At 47.5% G+C, this 17,475-nt stretch overlaps 1 protein-coding gene across 50 annotated transcripts in view; it reads right to left on the bottom strand.

Moving 5' to 3' along the window:
• The window catches only part of EPB41 (erythrocyte membrane protein band 4.1), a 90,338-nt gene that overhangs the window by 33,221 nt on the left and 39,642 nt on the right, over positions 1 to 17,475 (bottom strand). For 34 of the 50 annotated variants that reach the window (XM_071767873.1, XM_071767874.1, XM_071767875.1 and 31 more), the window contains exons 2-11: positions 13,510 to 13,958; positions 10,923 to 11,153; positions 8,534 to 8,638; positions 6,999 to 7,041; positions 4,946 to 5,021; positions 4,251 to 4,469; positions 2,118 to 2,205; positions 1,460 to 1,612; positions 562 to 659; positions 55 to 227 (exon numbers count right to left, since the gene is read on the bottom strand). In XM_071767873.1, coding sequence (XP_071623974.1) covers positions 55 to 227; positions 562 to 659; positions 1,460 to 1,612; positions 2,118 to 2,205; positions 4,251 to 4,469; positions 4,946 to 5,021; positions 6,999 to 7,041; positions 8,534 to 8,638; positions 10,923 to 10,976 — 1,009 coding nt within the window. In that variant the 5' untranslated portion in view covers positions 10,977 to 11,153; positions 13,510 to 13,958. Of the gene's footprint in view, positions 1 to 54; positions 228 to 561; positions 660 to 1,459; positions 1,613 to 2,117; positions 2,206 to 4,250; positions 4,470 to 4,945; positions 5,022 to 6,998; positions 7,042 to 8,533; positions 8,639 to 10,922; positions 11,154 to 13,509; positions 13,976 to 17,475 lie in introns of all 50 variants that reach the window. The other 16 variants (XM_071767891.1, XM_071767889.1, XM_071767893.1 and 13 more) reach the window with 1 other exon arrangement.

The following is a 17,475-nucleotide window of genomic DNA, read 5'->3' as shown; positions in this document are numbered from 1 at the left end:
CAGCATTTCCTGTAGAATCCAGCCCCAGAGAAGGCAGAGGCAGCAGACACTCACCTCCATCCAGGCTCCTGGAAGCTCTCTTACTTGCTGTGCGCTCAAACTGCGGGGCAGGGCGGTCGATCAGGGCGCTCGCCTGCCGGGTCTGAGCCTGTGTCCGCCCACTGTAGCGGAATTTGGAGCCCAGAGCCAGGAACCTGCTCTTTGGGATGGCCTCGGTGGAAGTCAGCCTGAAAAAAACCCCAGGAACGATTTAAAAGTCATAACTCCTGACCCAGGGAACAGCAGGTCAAGAGAAATTCAAACAGGAATTAAAGAAGCGTCTGCTGGGTGCACAGAACAAGGAGATGCAAAGATAAACCACGTTTCCATAAGGCAGAAACTCTCTTTTATGGACTTTATGAAGCAGAAGCTGCCCAGAAATTTAGTGGAACAGAAACACTTCATGTCTCTGCAACCACTTCACTCCAAATTTTGCAAAAGACCACTGAACCAGTGCTCGTTTTCAGCAGCTGATCCAAAGTCTGAGCTATGGGGGGTGAGGCCACCATTCAGAAAACCCACCTGAAAAAGGTGTGATGTTCAACACATACTTTCCACAGTTTCTTGGCTGCCCGGTAACTTGGTAGCTTGAATCCAATTGTACTTTCATACTGTTCTTGCTGTGGAAAATAGAAGTTATTTAGGTACAGGAAGAATGTGGCAGGAGTCCAGAATGTCCCAAGCCCATCGACCTGTTCTGCTGTGGCCCAAGCCCAAGAGCAGCTGAACTCTCTCCATGTGCAGGAGGAGCTTGGATCCCAGAAAAGACAGGGCTTGATCCACAGCCTCCAGACATCCCTCAGGATGCTCTGGCATTTTCAGAGGAGGTTGCTGTGGGATCTGCAGCCATTCAGACTGATGTATCCCCCCCAGTCACTCTGCTCAGCTGGGGGACAGGGACAAAACTCAACTTTCCAGCACAGCTGAGTAATGGCAGCTGAAGCAAGAGGGAGAAGGAGAGGAGGAAAGAGGCAGACCCCCATTATAACCTCTCTGCCCACTGTGTTTCCAGCAGCAGGTTGCTCTAGGAGCTCTCCCTGTCCATGAGAGGCAGCACCAGGGTCAGCCACCCCCTGTCTGCAGCAGTCACAGTGGTAAGAAACGCCTCTTTTTTCTTTATTTATTTTAATATATGGATTTTTATTTTTTTTTTTAAGTGAGACAAAAAGCCTTTGTCTCGTCCTGTTCCCCAAAAAGGAGTTAATCCTCTGTCAACCACAACTACAAACTTCCCACAGGTTTCCTGTGGATGCTGGGATTACCAGGCGGTGCCAGGAGGTGGTGCTGGATGACACTTTGAGAAAAGGATTGGAAAGGACCTTAAAGCTCTTCCAAAATACCCCTTGAGACAAACCCCCCCTCTCCCTCCGTCCCCACCCTGTCTTTTGGTGACACACACCCCTCGGGGATCAGCACCCACCTCCCCGGGCCGGATCTTGATGAAGAAGCTGCTGCGTTTGTAGGAGATCTTGAGGACTTTGGGCCAGGGGAAGCGGTTGATTCTCAGCTTATCTTTGTAAACAAGAAGGCCACTGGAACAGACTCCCAGAGTGATATCCACCCCTTCCAAGTCCTGGGAAAGCAGATCAGGATTTAAGCAGTGCCAGGGCTACAAGTTTCAGGTCAATGTCTGTCCTCCAGATTACCCCAAATTCATCTCCCCGCCACCCAGACCTCAGCTTGCAGCCAGGGCCAGGTTTGCTTTTCCTCCCTGCTTCTCCTTACAACCTCCTGCAGAGCTCCCCTGTTTGCTCAAAGGCTGGTCTAGAGTCTCTCCTGAGTTTCTCTGAGGGGAACAACTCGCCTTGAGCCTTATTCTGAGTTCCTCAGAGCAAGGACCTGTCTACCTCAGTAGTTTTGTAAAGCTTCTTGTAATCTATAACTAATAAGCAATTGGGAACAGTTACTTCCCTTGCACCAGTGCCTGAAGCATTTCTGTTGTGTGCCTCTGCTGCTGTACCAGTATCAGTTTATTTCTTTCAAAAGAAGCTTCCTGAAATAGGTTAACTTGCTCATGGCAAGGGAAGGAAAATCAAATTACTAAATCCACAGGCAGGTGCCCACATGCTGCTTCTCACCTTGGCATGGTGAAGGTCGACTCCATACATAGACAGCTTCTTTGCATTCTCAAGGAATTCCAGGTCTGCCTGAGCTGGAGTCATGGATCTGGGGAAAGAGAGAAAGGGATTGCCAGAACTGTTGCTTTTAGCAGGGGACAGATCAGACATCACAGAACCATTTCCTCATTAGATTTCTTTTGCTTTCAATACAAATTCATGCCCAGATGAGGAATTATTAAACAGCTCTGAATGCAGGAATCTGTGCTTTGGGAAAAAAAAACAAAAACAAGAAACAGAGACACCTCCTTTTTTCTATGGAGCTGCAAAGACAATAAAAAGCAAGTTATTCAGTGAGGCATTGCAGGATGGTGTCCAAACCTGGATTCAGTGTAAGAAACACCAACTCAGCTGAAGGCAGAGATAGGATGAGGAGCTCCCAGACCCCCCCAGTCCCAGCTATTGTCCCCCAAACCAAACACAGGGACAGCTGAGACCACTCAGCAGCGATTCCTACTGAGGCAGAGCAGATGAACAAGACATTTCCTAGGAACAGATGGCACCAGGTCTGCAGGAGGAGCTGCACAGCACAACTGCAACAGAAACACCCTGAGAATGGAGCCTATTATTGTAGTGCCCCTGTTAATAAGTTTCTGGTGCAGGAGGTAGAGCTCAGAGCTCTGCTGGGAGAGTATTCACCTGCATCCACTTCATTTTGCTTTGATGTCCCTCTCACTGAGCATCTTGTGTGCAATGGAAATAGAGGTTTTAGTGGTGGGAGACAAGGCAGACAAAGACAACTGTAAGAACAATCCTCAGGGAAAGGCCCAGGAGCAGTCACCATCTCCAACAGGAGCTTTGTCCTTTGAAAATAAAGCAGTCAGACACAGAGCATGGCTGAGCAGAGTTTTCCCACTGAAAACCCTCTGCCAGTTTGATGTTCATAGGATACAGACCAGAAATTAAACGTGTGCATATTGCTTCCTCCCTCCTGCCCGAGCAGATTAAATATAACCATGTCCTATACCTTGAAGAACCCTTCTAATGAAGCCATGCATAATTCAGTGACGTGATCTGCCACTTCTAGCACAGCCAAGGGCCTCTGACTTCAAGTCATGAAAACTGTCAGCAGCCCAGCACTTATTTTCCCTCATTTCCTCTCCTCTCCGTGCAAATGGAGGGGAATCAATTTAAGGTATTGATTTGCAGGGCTGAGCAAGGTGTTAATTGTGGCTTTGGTCACAGCCAGGGGCACACGTCCACCCTTCCCCACTGCACTCAGCTTATCAGCTCCATCTGCCTGGGAGAAGGTCTCATCTTGGCTCTCTTCTTGTTCTCAGTGCATCAGTCAGCAGCTTTTCACAGGTCAAGGGGCTGATGGCTGAAGGTTTTGGTATCATGAAGTGGTTTGATGGGCTTTCCCCCCCTCCCTTTAAAACCCAAAGGTAACTCTGTGAAGGGGTAGAAGGTGCTGGTGGGGCAAGGTTTGGTTGTGGTGACCCTGTGGTACCAGGGGGAGTTCCAGGAGTCCTTCAACCCTACCTGAACAGGACACATCTGGCCACTCTGGGAAACACAAGGACAGACTAAAGGCAGGTTTGCACCTCCTGCATTATTAGCTAGGATAGTTCCACATTTTAAAGTGTTACTCATTAAACCTGGCAGAAGAAAACCCCAAACACATTGCAGGCTACAGCACATCCACTGGGATGGGATCTGCTCCAACCAGACTGCAATCCAGAAGTGCCATAAATCCCAAAGCAAATATTATTAAAAAAAAGACAAAGGGCAAGGTTAAAATAAGCAAACTGCACTGCATTTTCACATGGAATATAGCCCACTTTCATGGCTAGACTGTTGAAAAAGGCCACTTACTCAAAAAGAACTGCCAGACTTGGCATTGCTTGCTAAAAACCTGAATTTTTTCTTCCCACAGGGAAAAATAATTTCAGCTTCTAGAAAGATTTTTATTATGACTTAAAAATATTATATCTTTTCTTAAGTAGCTGATATTCCCAGTAGCTGAAAATCCATGCCTTACTGCTGACTGGTGCAGCAGACAAGGAAAAGCACACAACAGAAAAAAAATGTTGTAATACCAGAAAATACCAGAGAGCCCCATTGTTGCAGGCTGCTCCAGCCACCACACCTTACCTGTATGTTTTATGAAGCTCCACCACCTTCTCTTCGAGCTCTTTTGACTGATTTGGGGCCAATTTAAATTCACTGATGTAATCTGGGCCATGCAGCTCGGGGTCATAGTCTCCCAACTCAGACTGGACCGTGTAGGAACCCAGCAGAGCCAAAGTTGCAAAGGAACAGGGCAGCCGCCCCGAATTGATGTCTTGTCTGAGCTGAAGACACAAGTAATACCTGAGGGAGGGAGAAATAGTGAAAATGCTGTTTACAGAGAGCCTAAAGAAACTTAAGAAACGTGAGGAACAAACAGAATCTCTTTTTTTATGCAGCACGATGTTAAGTTTCTACCTTCTACCTGTATTTTTATTTATGGGTTATCATTCTCATAGACAAGGAGGACAAGAGGACTTCAGGTCACCTCCTCTCTAGGAAGGGAGGACACTTATGACCAGAAAACCTTGTTTTTAAATAAAAATAATTTTTCTGTACCAACACAAACATGCCAGGATTATAAATGACACTGGGGACCTGAGTGGAGAGCGGTTGCGTCCCACACATCTACTGAAAACAACCAAACAACTCCTCCAAGACATCTGATCTCTTTGCTGAAGGACAGAATAACACCCCAGTATTAAAAAATTCTATTCAATCTTCCAGTTCTAGTGATTTCCTTTTGCTCAGTGAGCTCTCTGGATACCCAGACAATTCACCTGGTTATGTCCTCCGTCAGCTGCGCAGGATCCGGTGGGTAAAACTTGACATTGAAGGTGAAATCCCAGGGGCCTCCTGCAATGACAAGGAAGAGGTGGAGAAAAATAAGTGACACCAGAACAGCTTTCTTGAGAGCCAGTCAAAAAAGCTTGGGACACATCCAGTCTGATCTTCAAAACGCAGCCTGTGGATCATAACACTGATTTAAAGACTCCCACAGCTGCCTCTGAGCAGACAGAAGATGTGATTTCATTTGCAGGAGGTAAGATCCAAGCAGGAAAAAACAAAGCAGGGCAGGCAAACACATGTGAATAAAACCACCACTCGTGGCAAAAAAATTAAATTCAGTGCTAAGAGCCTAAATTACTCACAATTTTTTTCACTGATTGAAAAAAAGATTCACGAAGAGAGGTCAGGCGTGTGCTGCAAGTTAATTAATGAGCTTTGCTTTATCACCCAACCCCATTTCCCAATGTCTTGTAGGGAGGAGATGCTGCTAATTCACTCAGCAGCCTAATGCACTGTGGTCAGACCACAGGTTAAATTCAGTGCAATATGAGCATCAATCTCTGAGAGAAACAGCAAGTGCCAAGACAGGCACTTTACAAGTCCACCCCTAAATGCTTTAACACAGCTTGTTACAAACCTTGCACAGCCTTGCAGGCATTAAGTGGAGTGAGAACCCACAGCATCACACCTAGACCTGGCAATATTTGTAGTATGGACAGTCCAAGTGACACAGCTGAAGAGGTTACTCTCTCTTTTTCTTAAAAATCATCACATTTACCCACACAAAACAGTCCTGCCTGACCCATTCAGCACTCCAAGGAATTTCCATAGTTCCAGCTCCTCCCTGCTGTGCCCTTTAACCAGTTCAAAACAATATTTATTTCAGAAAGAGAAGATACCCCTGCTCTTTACTTGCTCAGAGATTTATCCCAACCTCAGCCAGGGAGGATGGGGGGGAGGGATGAAGTGTTCATGGATTTACCTCTTATGCAACACCACAACTGGGATTAAACACAGGGCATGTTGTTTTCATCAGGCACCCTTCAAACCAAGTGATCACAAGAAGACATTTTAGGCAGCAGAGCTTTCCTGTGTATGGCAAGGAGGATGCAGGGACTGACTCCCTGGATAAGCTTCAACATCTATCCAAGTAAACTCAAATAATTTGCCATTTAACCCATCTCAGGGGAAGAGATTCCAGAGCAAGCTGCTCATCACACTTCCAAGCTGCATTTCCATTTTACCTGCATGGCAGGAGCAGCTCATGCCTTTTACACATATTCTACTATTGATTCAAACTTGGAAGAGCAGGAGCTCTTCCCACCCCACAGCATTTCCCCTCTAATCTGTACTTAATGACACACTTTGTTTGGCAACCTCCACCAAAAGCATACATAAAAGAGTATTTTACTTTCATCAAACAGTATTTTACTTCCATGGAAGGCTGTTTTACCTTCAAAGAAGTCAGACTTGCTCCTGAGAGAAAACAAGAGCCTCTAAAATGTATTTTACACTCCTCTCATCTTGAACTAGATCTTTAAATACAACTTTGGAGCACATCTGGCATTTGCCCTGATACTACTCAAGCCATTTATAACTCCAGTACCCCTATTTGGACCCTGGAACAGCCTCAGAGTCCATAAAAACCTTGCTACAGCATCCACTTTTGCTCCAGCTCTCTCAGTCTTTGAGATTTAAATGATTCTCACTGACACCTCTTTTTTCATCCTCCACGAGGGAGCACATCTCCCACTTCAGCATCACATGGCAGCAAGAACAGCGTGGGCTGGCACAGGGCAAACACACCCCAAGCTCTATTTTTCCCAAGGAAATGACTTTTCCTAAATTGAGAGCATCTCTAAGTACTTAAGAAGAAGAGAAATGATGCACAGGCTGCTTGAACTTGTGCTGATCCCTGCCAGACACCCTCACTTGAACCCTCACCCATCCTTGGCCCCCCTGGCCTGCCTGCCAAAGCCAAGCTTATTTAGGGAAGGGGGGGAGAAACCACACACCCCTGTCTGATAAATTTGATCTACTTACCATGAACCTGCTTTTTGATTTCTTTGGCAGGATCCAGCCACGTCTGTAAGAGGATAAAAACATTCACAGTTTAGCAGACGTTCCAGAAACACCACAGCAAACTGCTAAAAATAGGGCAAAAAAAGGAGACAACACTTGACACGAACGCAGCCATGGAAACAGGAGGAATGGTGTGGTTTTCACAACTTTTACTCCAGTCTGGGGTCTTGGTGGGTGGATTTCCAACCCTTCACCTACCAGGTACCCCTATTTGCAAGGGAGGCACAAGGAACAAGAGGGGAAAAATAAAATCAGTACATGAGGGCTGCAAGCACAGAGCAGCAGGGGTGGTCACAGCACTCATACAACACTTTTTTTTTTTTCTTCCAGAATTTTGAAGAACAGGCAAATAGGAAATCTGCATTCATTTTAGGCACCCCGTGGCTCACCAAGACTTTCTATTATTAGCAATGTTTTTTAACTGAAACACAAGTGAAAACATCCAATCACTGGGGGAGGCTGCAATATTTTTACTGAAGCGTGACATAAACTTTGTCTCTTTTAAGTATGACTCAAGTTTGTAGTAATTATCTCAGCTACAAATTTAGAAGTACACCCTTTCCCCTCCCCCCCAATTCCTCTCAATAATTTGGGGTTTTGTGGGATGGTGGTGCAACATAAGCCTCAAAAAACAACTCCTGCTTTTGCCAGCATGGTCTGAGCAACTCCTGGCATGTCAAGCCTCTGCCTTTCCCTTCCCAGAGGTCAGGAGCTGCTCCCTGAAAGGGATGATGTGGTGCTAACAGCCCTCCTGGAGAGGCTACATTAAAACACCTTCTTCATTTTCATGAGCCCTAAGCAGGATTTGGACATCAGGTCTCCCGAGGTGAAGGAATTAACCCACTGAATCCCCCCCAGCTAATCTGTCCTGAGCAGAAGGACACAACTTCAGAGCAGGGACACAGCAATACTTCACACTGAGCTGTATCTTTTTGGTATCTTTTTGGTATGTTCACCCCTCCAACCCATACAACTGGGGATACAAAATCCATTTGAAAGGTAACACACACCACTTCTCATCCTTTTAAGGTCACCATTTTAAACAGAGCATCTCTCCACCCACACCAGTGCCAGGACTGCTGGGTACCTCCTGCAGTGTGACAACATTCAGGCTCATCTTCTGCAGCCTATGGGTAGCTAACTGACTCTTCAAATCACAAGAAGAAAAACCCAAACTGGATGCTTTTCTAGAGTGAGAAAAACCTTATTTTCCTCTGACTTCTTGAGCTTTACAAATGAATGGCAGTAAACTAATACAATCGAATTCCTCCAGGTGAAGATCCAAGTCCACACTGATTTTTTTTCTTCAAATCCCCATTCCTGTAGTCATTTAGTCATAATTTCTGCTTCAAACCATCCTAGTTCTTTTTTTTGGAGTACACTAAAAGGAGTTTTAAGAAGATCTCATCCACCATCTCCTCCCCCAGGGGAGATGAATCCTTCAGAAGAGCTGAACCCCCCCAGGTGCAGAGCACCCCACCACAGCAGCTGCTTACCCTGGAGGTTGGGGTGTCCCATATGGCCAAACCAAAGTAGTCTTCTTCCAGAAGGTTCAGGTGGTCACAGACTTTTTTAAGTAGATCTTGCCCCTTGGCATGTTTCTGCAAAAACCCACAAAGGATATTCAGTGGGATGGACATAACATTCAGACTGGAGAGGGAATGGGAACTGCACCAAACCCCCCCCCAAGCTGTGGTTCTCCACACAACTCAGTAAAACCCAAGGATTTTTATGGTTTATTCTCTCCCAGAGTACATCTGCTCTGGTATCTCTCAGCTCCAAGCTGTCTGACAATCAGGCACTGATCAAAAGATGATGAACACAGGGTAGGAAACCACTGCTAGAGTCCCCTGATTTGGGGGAAAACCTGACTTAATAGTTTCACAGAAGAAGCAGCAGCTCAGAACCAAAGACCATCATTCCCAGGGCTTCTTCATCAACTCAACCTGCTGCTGAACCCCAGCTCCTCCAGCCCTGCCTTGCACCAGCACCTGCTTAGCACCCAACTTCTTTGAGCTTTGAGCATTCCCATCTCCTTGGTTTTCCCTTTGCTTTTTTCCAGTCCTGCAGAAACAAACTGGCTCTAGGAACAGATACCCTTTTAGTCCAAAAGCATGAAGGAAAACACCCCTGAGGCACAAAACTATGGTAACCAGAAGGAGCTCATTCTATTGGAGGTTTTGCTAAGGAGAAAACACAGCTCTGGTGACGCCCAAGCAGCTTTCCTGCTGCCTGGCTTCTGCCTGCATCTCCCCTTTCATCACATTTGCATGGCAACTCCTCCAAGAGCCTTGTTTTATTCCAGCCCTGCAGCTGTAAGGTCCTTAGTGCATCATCTGTTGTGACTCGAGGGGTAACACAGTGCATGGTTATTTCCTGAGGAATTAAGGCACTGCAGACACACAGAATGAAAACCCTTCCATGGCTGTCAGCTGGAAGGGATGCCTGACAGCTCTTATTCTTCTGGGATAAAGGCATTTGTGCTGGTCCTTGCCTACACCTTTGAAATTCTTTCACAATTAAGTCTTAATTGCCAGAGTAGGACTCCACCAGCATTAAACTAAGTGTATTTCTCATGTCTGGAGGGTCTCCCTGACACAGCAGCCCCTCCTAATCCTCCCCCACAGCTCCCATCCCATCCTCCGGAGACAGATTTGTCCCATCCTGCCCAAGTCAGGACCAACCACCTCACCCCCAGCCCTCCCCTCCACCAGCAGGGCAAGGGGATTGCTACAACCACCTTGGGCACAAAGTTGGTGGAGATGCTGCCACCAACACTTGGGGGAATATTTTCCTTGCAGGGGCTGCCCAGGAAATCCCTGGCTGCAGCAAGAAGGGATGGGGCAGGGATGCTCCGAGCTGATCCCAGGCAGGAACAGCAGCACTGGAGTTACACAAACAGCCAGCACTGACCTACTTGCCCAGGATCACCCAAGGTTACAGCTTTCAGAAGCAGCCCTGTGCCCAGATACCCTCTCTCCTGGCCCATTTAGCCAGAGGGACCAGGGAAAAACAAGCTGATGGAACTATGCTCAAATGGTAAGTACCAGATTATTAATATTCTGGACAAGTGCCTCAATCCCGACGGGGATTTCTCTGAGTTTTTTATTGCCCTGACAGCAAGAGAGAAGGCACAAAATAAAGCAGAAGAAAAGCTTTCAGATGAAGGGGGTTTGCAGGGCTGTAAGTCAACATGATAATTTAAATTGTCTGCTGTAGCCTAAACATAGTGTGTTTTTCTTTACATCCAAGGTCCAGGAGTTCTGTTAGCCAGCAGCCTGAGAGGGGAAACACCTTGGGTGAATATAAAAAAAGCACAAATCAACCTGACAGCCCATTTTGTTGAAAGGAGAGGGGCAGAATATTTTTAGATAATCTCAATCTAACACAAAAAAACCTAAACTCTGATCTGGGATACAAATGAGAGAGAAGATGAACACCAAAACTAAGCCAATTTTTTTTTTCTTTTTTTTTTTAAACTTCCCCTCACCTATACAAAGCAAAGCACCCTGGAAATTGTGGAACAATTAAAAAAAATATTCCTAGGCACCCAGAGAATCATAGGATGGTTTGGGTTGGAAGGGACCTTAAAGATTATCAAGATCCAAGCCCTCTGCATGGGCAGGGGCACCTTCCTCTAGACCAGGCTGCACAAGGATTCATCCAACCTGGCCTTGAACACTTCCAGGGAGGGGGCATGAATTTTACAACACACTAAATAAGCTGGTATAGCTTACAGCAAGACAGCTCTGCAGCAAAGCCCATCATGTAATTCCCTAGCAGCAAATGAGACCCCTATTAAATGGCATTTCTGGTGATTTTTCAAGGGGAGAAGAAGGGAGAGGGAAAAGAGGTAATAGAGAAACAAACCCCAGAAGCACTTACATCCACAGCACACTCAAAAATGGTGTCATCCAGCAGGGCAACTTTGCAGTACATGTTTCTGTGTCTTTTTACTGCTCTCTGGGCAGCTTTCAAATCCTTCTCAGCTTTGGTCTCTGGAGTCTCTTGTTTGGTCTCTGGCTTGGCACGTTCTTCCTTTGCTTCTCCTCCTTCCTTGCCCTCGAGCTCTCTGCTGTCTGGCTCCTGGTCCTCCCTCCTCTCCTCCTGTGCAGGCTGAAACCCCCCCCCCCACATAACCCAAATTAAAATTTAGATGTGTCAACAACAACAAAACAAACAAAAAAATCATCACTCAGAAACAAGGACTGCACAGGGCTGGGAGCTCTCCCCCAAAATTCGGGATTTGTACTTAAAACGTGTAACCTGGACCTGGTGCAGCAGCTGGGGTGAGCGTGGTCATGATGTTAATTTTTAAAGCCCTTCAAGTCATCCTCAAGTACTCATTTAATAAAGGATGTAATAAAAAAGGAAAAGGGGTTGATTAGCTGAATCAGGGCACATAACATCATGCACATCCATCTGCCTTAACGACAGCACCTTCAGGACTAGGATGTTTTCCCCCTTGTAGGTCAGACACCCAGGGCAGCAATGCTGCCAGGGGCTTTGCTCCAGCCCTCAGCATGGCAGTGGTGGCATTAAAAAGGGGGGACTGCAGGTGTCACCCAAGATGTCACATCCCTTTCAGCTGACCAAGCAGCTCTCAGCCAGGAAAAAGGGAAGGGAGCCTTCATCCCACCCCCCCTCTGCCTACTGAAGCACTTTGCGAGCCTTTTTAATTCACTAAAACAGCAGAAAGAGATGCTGCACGGGGATGGGAGGAGGAAGGAAACAGGGTGGGTTTTTTTTTTCTCTGCCATTTCAGCAGGTTAAATGAGTTCACCACAGGCTCTGACAAGTGCTGGAAGGGGCTGGATGCAGCAGGATCCTGCAGCCGGGCTGGAGGGAGAGCAAAACCCCATCTTTTTCAGCCCATCGCGTCTCATGAAATCACACCCAGGCACAACTGCATGGAGGTATTTAAAAACTAAATAAATGTCCACAAGCTGCTGACTTCTGTTCCAGCAGGGCTGGGACAATCAGGAGCAGGGAATCAGTCAAAGCTGGTAATGCCCATCAGTCAGCATTTATCAAACACCCAGCACTTTGCAAATGCTTTCACGGCAGAAATATCTGCCGAGTGTCACAGTTGGAAAAGCCAATGATGATCTAAAATAAGAACTTAAAAAAAAAAAAAAAAAAAGGCTCAAATGGTTCATCTGAAACAAACAGCCCATGGTGAAGGAGGGCTGCGGGTGTACACACGCTCAGAAACAGCAAATTAAAGTGAAATAGAGAAAGAAATCACACGTTTCCTCTTGAAGACATAATTCCTGGGATGAAATTTCGTGGAAATTTCCAGCTGTCTCTCACTCTGTTAACTCCAGCCCTCAGAGATACAACCCCATGGTTTTTCATAGCCTCAGAAACTTGGGAAAATAAAGAAAAAGGTGTACCTATCTACCTCCTCTACACCTTCCTCATTTTAATTTGGATTTACGAGCACTGCCTACAGCTGGCGATGCTCTAACTTGTACTGTTGAGAATGAATGGGATAAACCCTGAAGTTTGCATACAGGGAGCCTGTTCAAATCATTAAAGCAACGGGGTAGGTAATCCAGGTTTTACCATGAAGGGTGCTATGAATCCAGCAATACACAGAGCTTGGTTTAAAAAACATCTGCATTTCAGCAGAAGGGACATGAACCTTTCCCTGAGAAGCTCCACTAATAACAGCAGAGCTGCAATCACCCAAGGAGTAGGAGAGGGCACCCAAGACCCCTAAATCAATAACCAGCTGCAGCTCCTGAATGTCTCCCTGCGGGTGTCTCTGCCTCAGTTTTCTACCATGCTTTAAAATCTTTACATTTTGCATGAGAAATGACCCTGGCTGTAAAGACCAGACATCAGATGGTTACCAGGAGCTGGGCTCAGCCCACGTGCTGTGCAGAAATCCCTTTCTACATGATGCATAAGCAAAAACTATTTCTATTTGGCAGGCTCAGCACCAGCCTGGACTGAACAGATGACCAAGTTCTGAAATGCCACGTTTGTGCTCCTTGACCCTTTCCTAAATCCACATCCTCTTGCAACCCCCACCTCACACCACTGACCTGCCTTTATTCTGCACAAACCAAGGACATCCCCTTGAGCAACTGCTCTGATGGGAATTATGAACTTGAACCCTAGTTCTGATGTGATTTCCCATGCCTCAGCAGAGTGAAGAGTCAGCATGGGGCACTTAAAGTTATGCTGTGAAGTGTGAGCACAATTTCAGGAGCAAATCCTTTGCAGGGCAGTCTGACACAGGGATGCAGGACGGGGGATGCCACACAAAGAGCTGGCAAGAGCCTTTTTAGCATCTCCTGAGTCTTCTGATCAAGCTTATTGAGGATGACAAACCTAGCTTAACTAGGATAGTTACACCTTGATCCTATAGATAATTACAGGTGAGGTTTTTTTATACTTTTGGCTCAAAAGACACGCTTCCAAGAACAGAAGGCAGCACAGCAGATGGAGCAGGGTGCTTTACCTGTGTTTCTGCACTGCTTAAGGAATGGAGATCTAAGGATGGGTCGGTTTTCAGCTCAGGCTCGGGAGCTGCAATTGGGGCTTTCACCAGGATGTCCTCATCAGGGCTGGCTCCTAATCCTGGGTCTTTCTGGTCACCTCCCACCTCTTTAGTAGCATCAGTGTCTTTGTCCTCTTCGGACACCTGAGACTTGGGCCTCCTGAGAAAGGATGAGAAGAGGCGGGAGAGCCCCCGGCCCTCGGCGGTGCGGCGTTCCTTCTTGTTCTGCTCCTCGTGTGTGGCTGTGTCACCGTTGGAGGTCTTCTGCTTCTGCCCCACTGCTGGCTGTCCCTCCAGCTGAGCCCCTTCCTCTAGGGAAGCTTCTTGCTTTGTCTGTGTTTCAGCAGCTCCTTCCTCCTCCTTGGCTCGCTGCTGCTCCGAGTTGTCGGCGTCCGCCGCTAAACTCTTCTCTGTTGTCATGATGATGCTGTAAAAAAGAGGTTCCAAAGGGCTCAATCAAGAGACTTTTCAATATTTCAGTCTGCATTAAGCTCTTCAAACCAAGCCAGAAGCACAGACACACCACGTTCCCCAGTCACACCACCCTGTCCTGCCAACTGCAGCCTGCAGAGTCACGAAGAGCCAACGAATCACTCATTTTGCTGAGGTTTGCTTTGACAGCCACAGCTCTGGTGACACTGGCCCATGGTTCCTCCACCATTTGGATGACACTGACTCCAAACTGCTGAATGCCCCTGCTACAGGTCTGCATCCGGGCAAGAGCAAATGATGAAAACATGGAAATAAGATTAGGGAAAGGAGGTGGTAGGAGGTCTTGCTCCACAGGGATGTCCTGAGGTCCCCTTTACCTCCAGGTCCCTGGTCCCCTCTGGAAGGACTGGCTGAGGGAACAGAGCAGATGAGAGTAACAGAATCATTTGGGTTGGAAAAGATCTTCAAGATATCTGAATCCAAGTGTATGGGGACAAACAGCCAGGCAACCTTCTCCTACCACGTTACACCAGAACCCCAGCCAGCCTGCAATGGCTTCTTGTGTCACAGCATCCTCCTCCCCAGCTGCTACTGGAAGAGAAATCTGCTACTTGGATAAAAAATTGCATGGCCACAACAAATTTTAACAGCTGCTCGTTTCTAAATGTCCCTGAAAGAGGCCACAGATCATCACCAGGAACTAGAAGGGGGGATATTTAAACATGATGAACCACACTGATGCTCTGCTCCAGGTGGGACTTGTCAGTGTTGACCAACTACAGTGATCTGCAGAAGAAAGGTCCAGTGAAACACAGCAGGCTTCAAGTTTCACAAGACCTTTGCACTGACCACTGGAAAAAGAGAAAAATAAAAGGTTCCAAACAAACCCCACAGCAGAGAGCAGATTTCTTCAGAGCCTGGGCTACCAAGCTGATGCAATGTTTATTTCAACTTTGGCCTGGGCTGTTGACACAAAAAGATGGAAATCACATGAGAAGAATATCTATTTAAGGTATAAAGAGGACCCAAAATAATCATGCTTTAGAGAGGATAGAACTAATCTTTGCACGTTGCATCACATGTATCTGCAGCAATAAATTGCCACTGCTTACACAGAGCAAATAGCACATAATCCAATATGCCTTTCAATCCCCCCAGCCCAAGCCTTGGCATACAAACATTTGCTCAAAACACATCCTTAAAATGAAGAAACATTTCAAGATGTCAGCCTCCTACATATTATTGCATTCAATGATTTGAGTTTAACTCATCCTGATTGCCAGAGTAACCAGAGTGTTTGAAAAGGAAAAGCCCTCCAAGCTTCCCCAAGTACTTTTCCCTTGTGGTTAATGCAAAAAGCTTAACACTATTCTTAAAGCTGTGGGTTAAAAGCAGCATCAGAGACCTTTGCTGAATAACCCAGCAATGCAAATTTCAGGGGTTTACAAGGTTTTGTTTTCAATTTCAGGTTTTTGGGTTTGTTTGGGGTTTTTTTGCAGAGAGGTCTTTTGTAACAGCAGGGATGGTAACCCACAAGGTCTGTGCTCCCATTGGGGTGATTCAGAGCTGTGTCAGATTTAGGACAGGCTCTCTGACCTCTTCAAAACCTCTCCACTTGAGCTGAGCCCCAGCAGCCAGCACTGGGGACAAGTGGCAGGGTCCATCTCAGCCTCGTCCCTGGCAGAACCCAGGTTTACAGCCTCATGCCCTACACAGCCTCTCCTCAGTGAGCTGCTCTGGGCTTCTCCAGACCCACCAGAGGTGGAGGCTACTGGAATAGCAAATTTTGACCTGCACTGAGAAAAGAGGGATCTGAGCAGAGAGCCTGGATGCAACCATGGGCACCACAAGGCAAAGATGGTGCCAAAACCCAGATGTGGCCAAGCTCCGAGCTAGGTGGGGATCCAGATGTGCAGAAAACCACACTGCATCTGTTCTCCTCCTTGCAGGAGAGAGGACAGGAGTCTGTCTGTCTGTCTGTCTCCTACAGGAGTTTTGACTTTACAGGACTATCACAGAACGGGCTCTGCACAGAAGCTGGAAAGTCCAAGTGAAACAAAAGGCTCCGGGGGATCCCAGCAGCACCCAGCTGGCTCCCACCACCCTCAAGGAGGGGACAGCCTCACTTGCAGAGGGGGACAGCAAAAAAATATCCACAACACTGGATTTCCTTCTGCCCCAAGCCAGAAAAAGCAGCGAGAGGGGAAAGTCAGTCAAACCCCACTGCACCTCAGACCAAGGGCTGGCTGCCCACAGAGTGCACTGTGATCACTCCAAAGCTGCAACCAGCAGCCAACGGGCAGGGTGTGGATGGCTGCCAGCTTGCAGGGGCAGAATTGAGGTTACTGCTGGTTTAGTGGGGCCAAAGCAGGATTATGGCCTGAGCAGGGGCTGCGGTTCAGCTCAGGAGAGGTTCTGAAGAGGCTGCGTGCTCCCCAGGGTGGGTTAAGGGGCTGTGATGGGTTTGCAGATGGCAGCGTGCTGGTGACCTGTCCCTGCAGCCCTTGCTGGTGACCTGTCCCTGCAGCCCTTGCTGGTGACCTGTCCCTGCAGCCCTTGCTGGTGACCTGTCCCTGCAGCCCTTGCTGCTGTCTCCCTTCCTCCTGCCACCCCTTTGCTGGGGATGCTGCTGGCCCCGTTAGCAACACAGGTCTGGAGAGTCACCCCAGCCACCCTGCAGCCAACTCCTGCTCTTACCAGGTCTTCCAAAAAACCACTGTGGATGCTGCAAGGTGGTGCAACATCACCCCGTGGCAGTGGTGCAGGAGGGACTCCCTGTGCCCAACTCCCAGGGTGAAGCTGCTGCTGCCCCAGGAGGCACAGAGAGGGATGGAGGTGTTGCAAAACCATCCCACCATGAACACACTCCAAGAGCAAGCTCCCTTTTGCACCAGCTGCCAAAGCAGCCTGCTTTGTACTTGCTTCCCACTGTGTTTGTTTGGAATAAATACATTTGTGAGACTCGTTATCAAAACACACATTGGATGCACATCCCTCTCTTAAAAACACAAAGGCAGAACCCAATCCCAACTGCAGGGAGGGGACAGCCAAGAGCAGCTCTTATCAGCCGTGGTAAACAAGAGGGACAGGCCACAAACAACCATTTCCTTTGGACGTAGTTTTCTCTCTCTTGACATACCAACATTTCTGGAACAAGGAACATTTACTGGTTTGCATTCAAAGGTGCAGTGCCAGCCCTTCCCCTGCACAGGAGGAAGGCTCTGCTTGGAGATGCACAAACATCTCCCTGTCTTTCCTCCATCCCCCTGGGAACCACCCCAGAGCTCAGCTAGATCCCATCAGGCAGGCTGGGGATGAGGAGATGGGCACGTAGCAGCCCTTCCCTTCCCATCCCTTCCCAATAAACATTTCAGAGCAGCACCAGTAACTCACTGGGTGCAGACAAACCTCTTGCTGCAAGACCTGAGCGCGCGTCTCTGCTGCGGGGGCTCCCAGCTGCTTCCCTCCCTTTGAAGCTGAACGTTCAGAAATGGT

This window comes from Heliangelus exortis, chromosome 24 (assembly GCF_036169615.1).
Source record: "Heliangelus exortis chromosome 24, bHelExo1.hap1, whole genome shotgun sequence".
In the NCBI taxonomy this organism is placed as follows: domain Eukaryota; kingdom Metazoa; phylum Chordata; class Aves; order Apodiformes; family Trochilidae; genus Heliangelus; species Heliangelus exortis.
The sequence above is the reverse complement of the archived record's forward strand: the minus strand, read 5'-3'. Positions and strand labels throughout refer to the sequence as shown.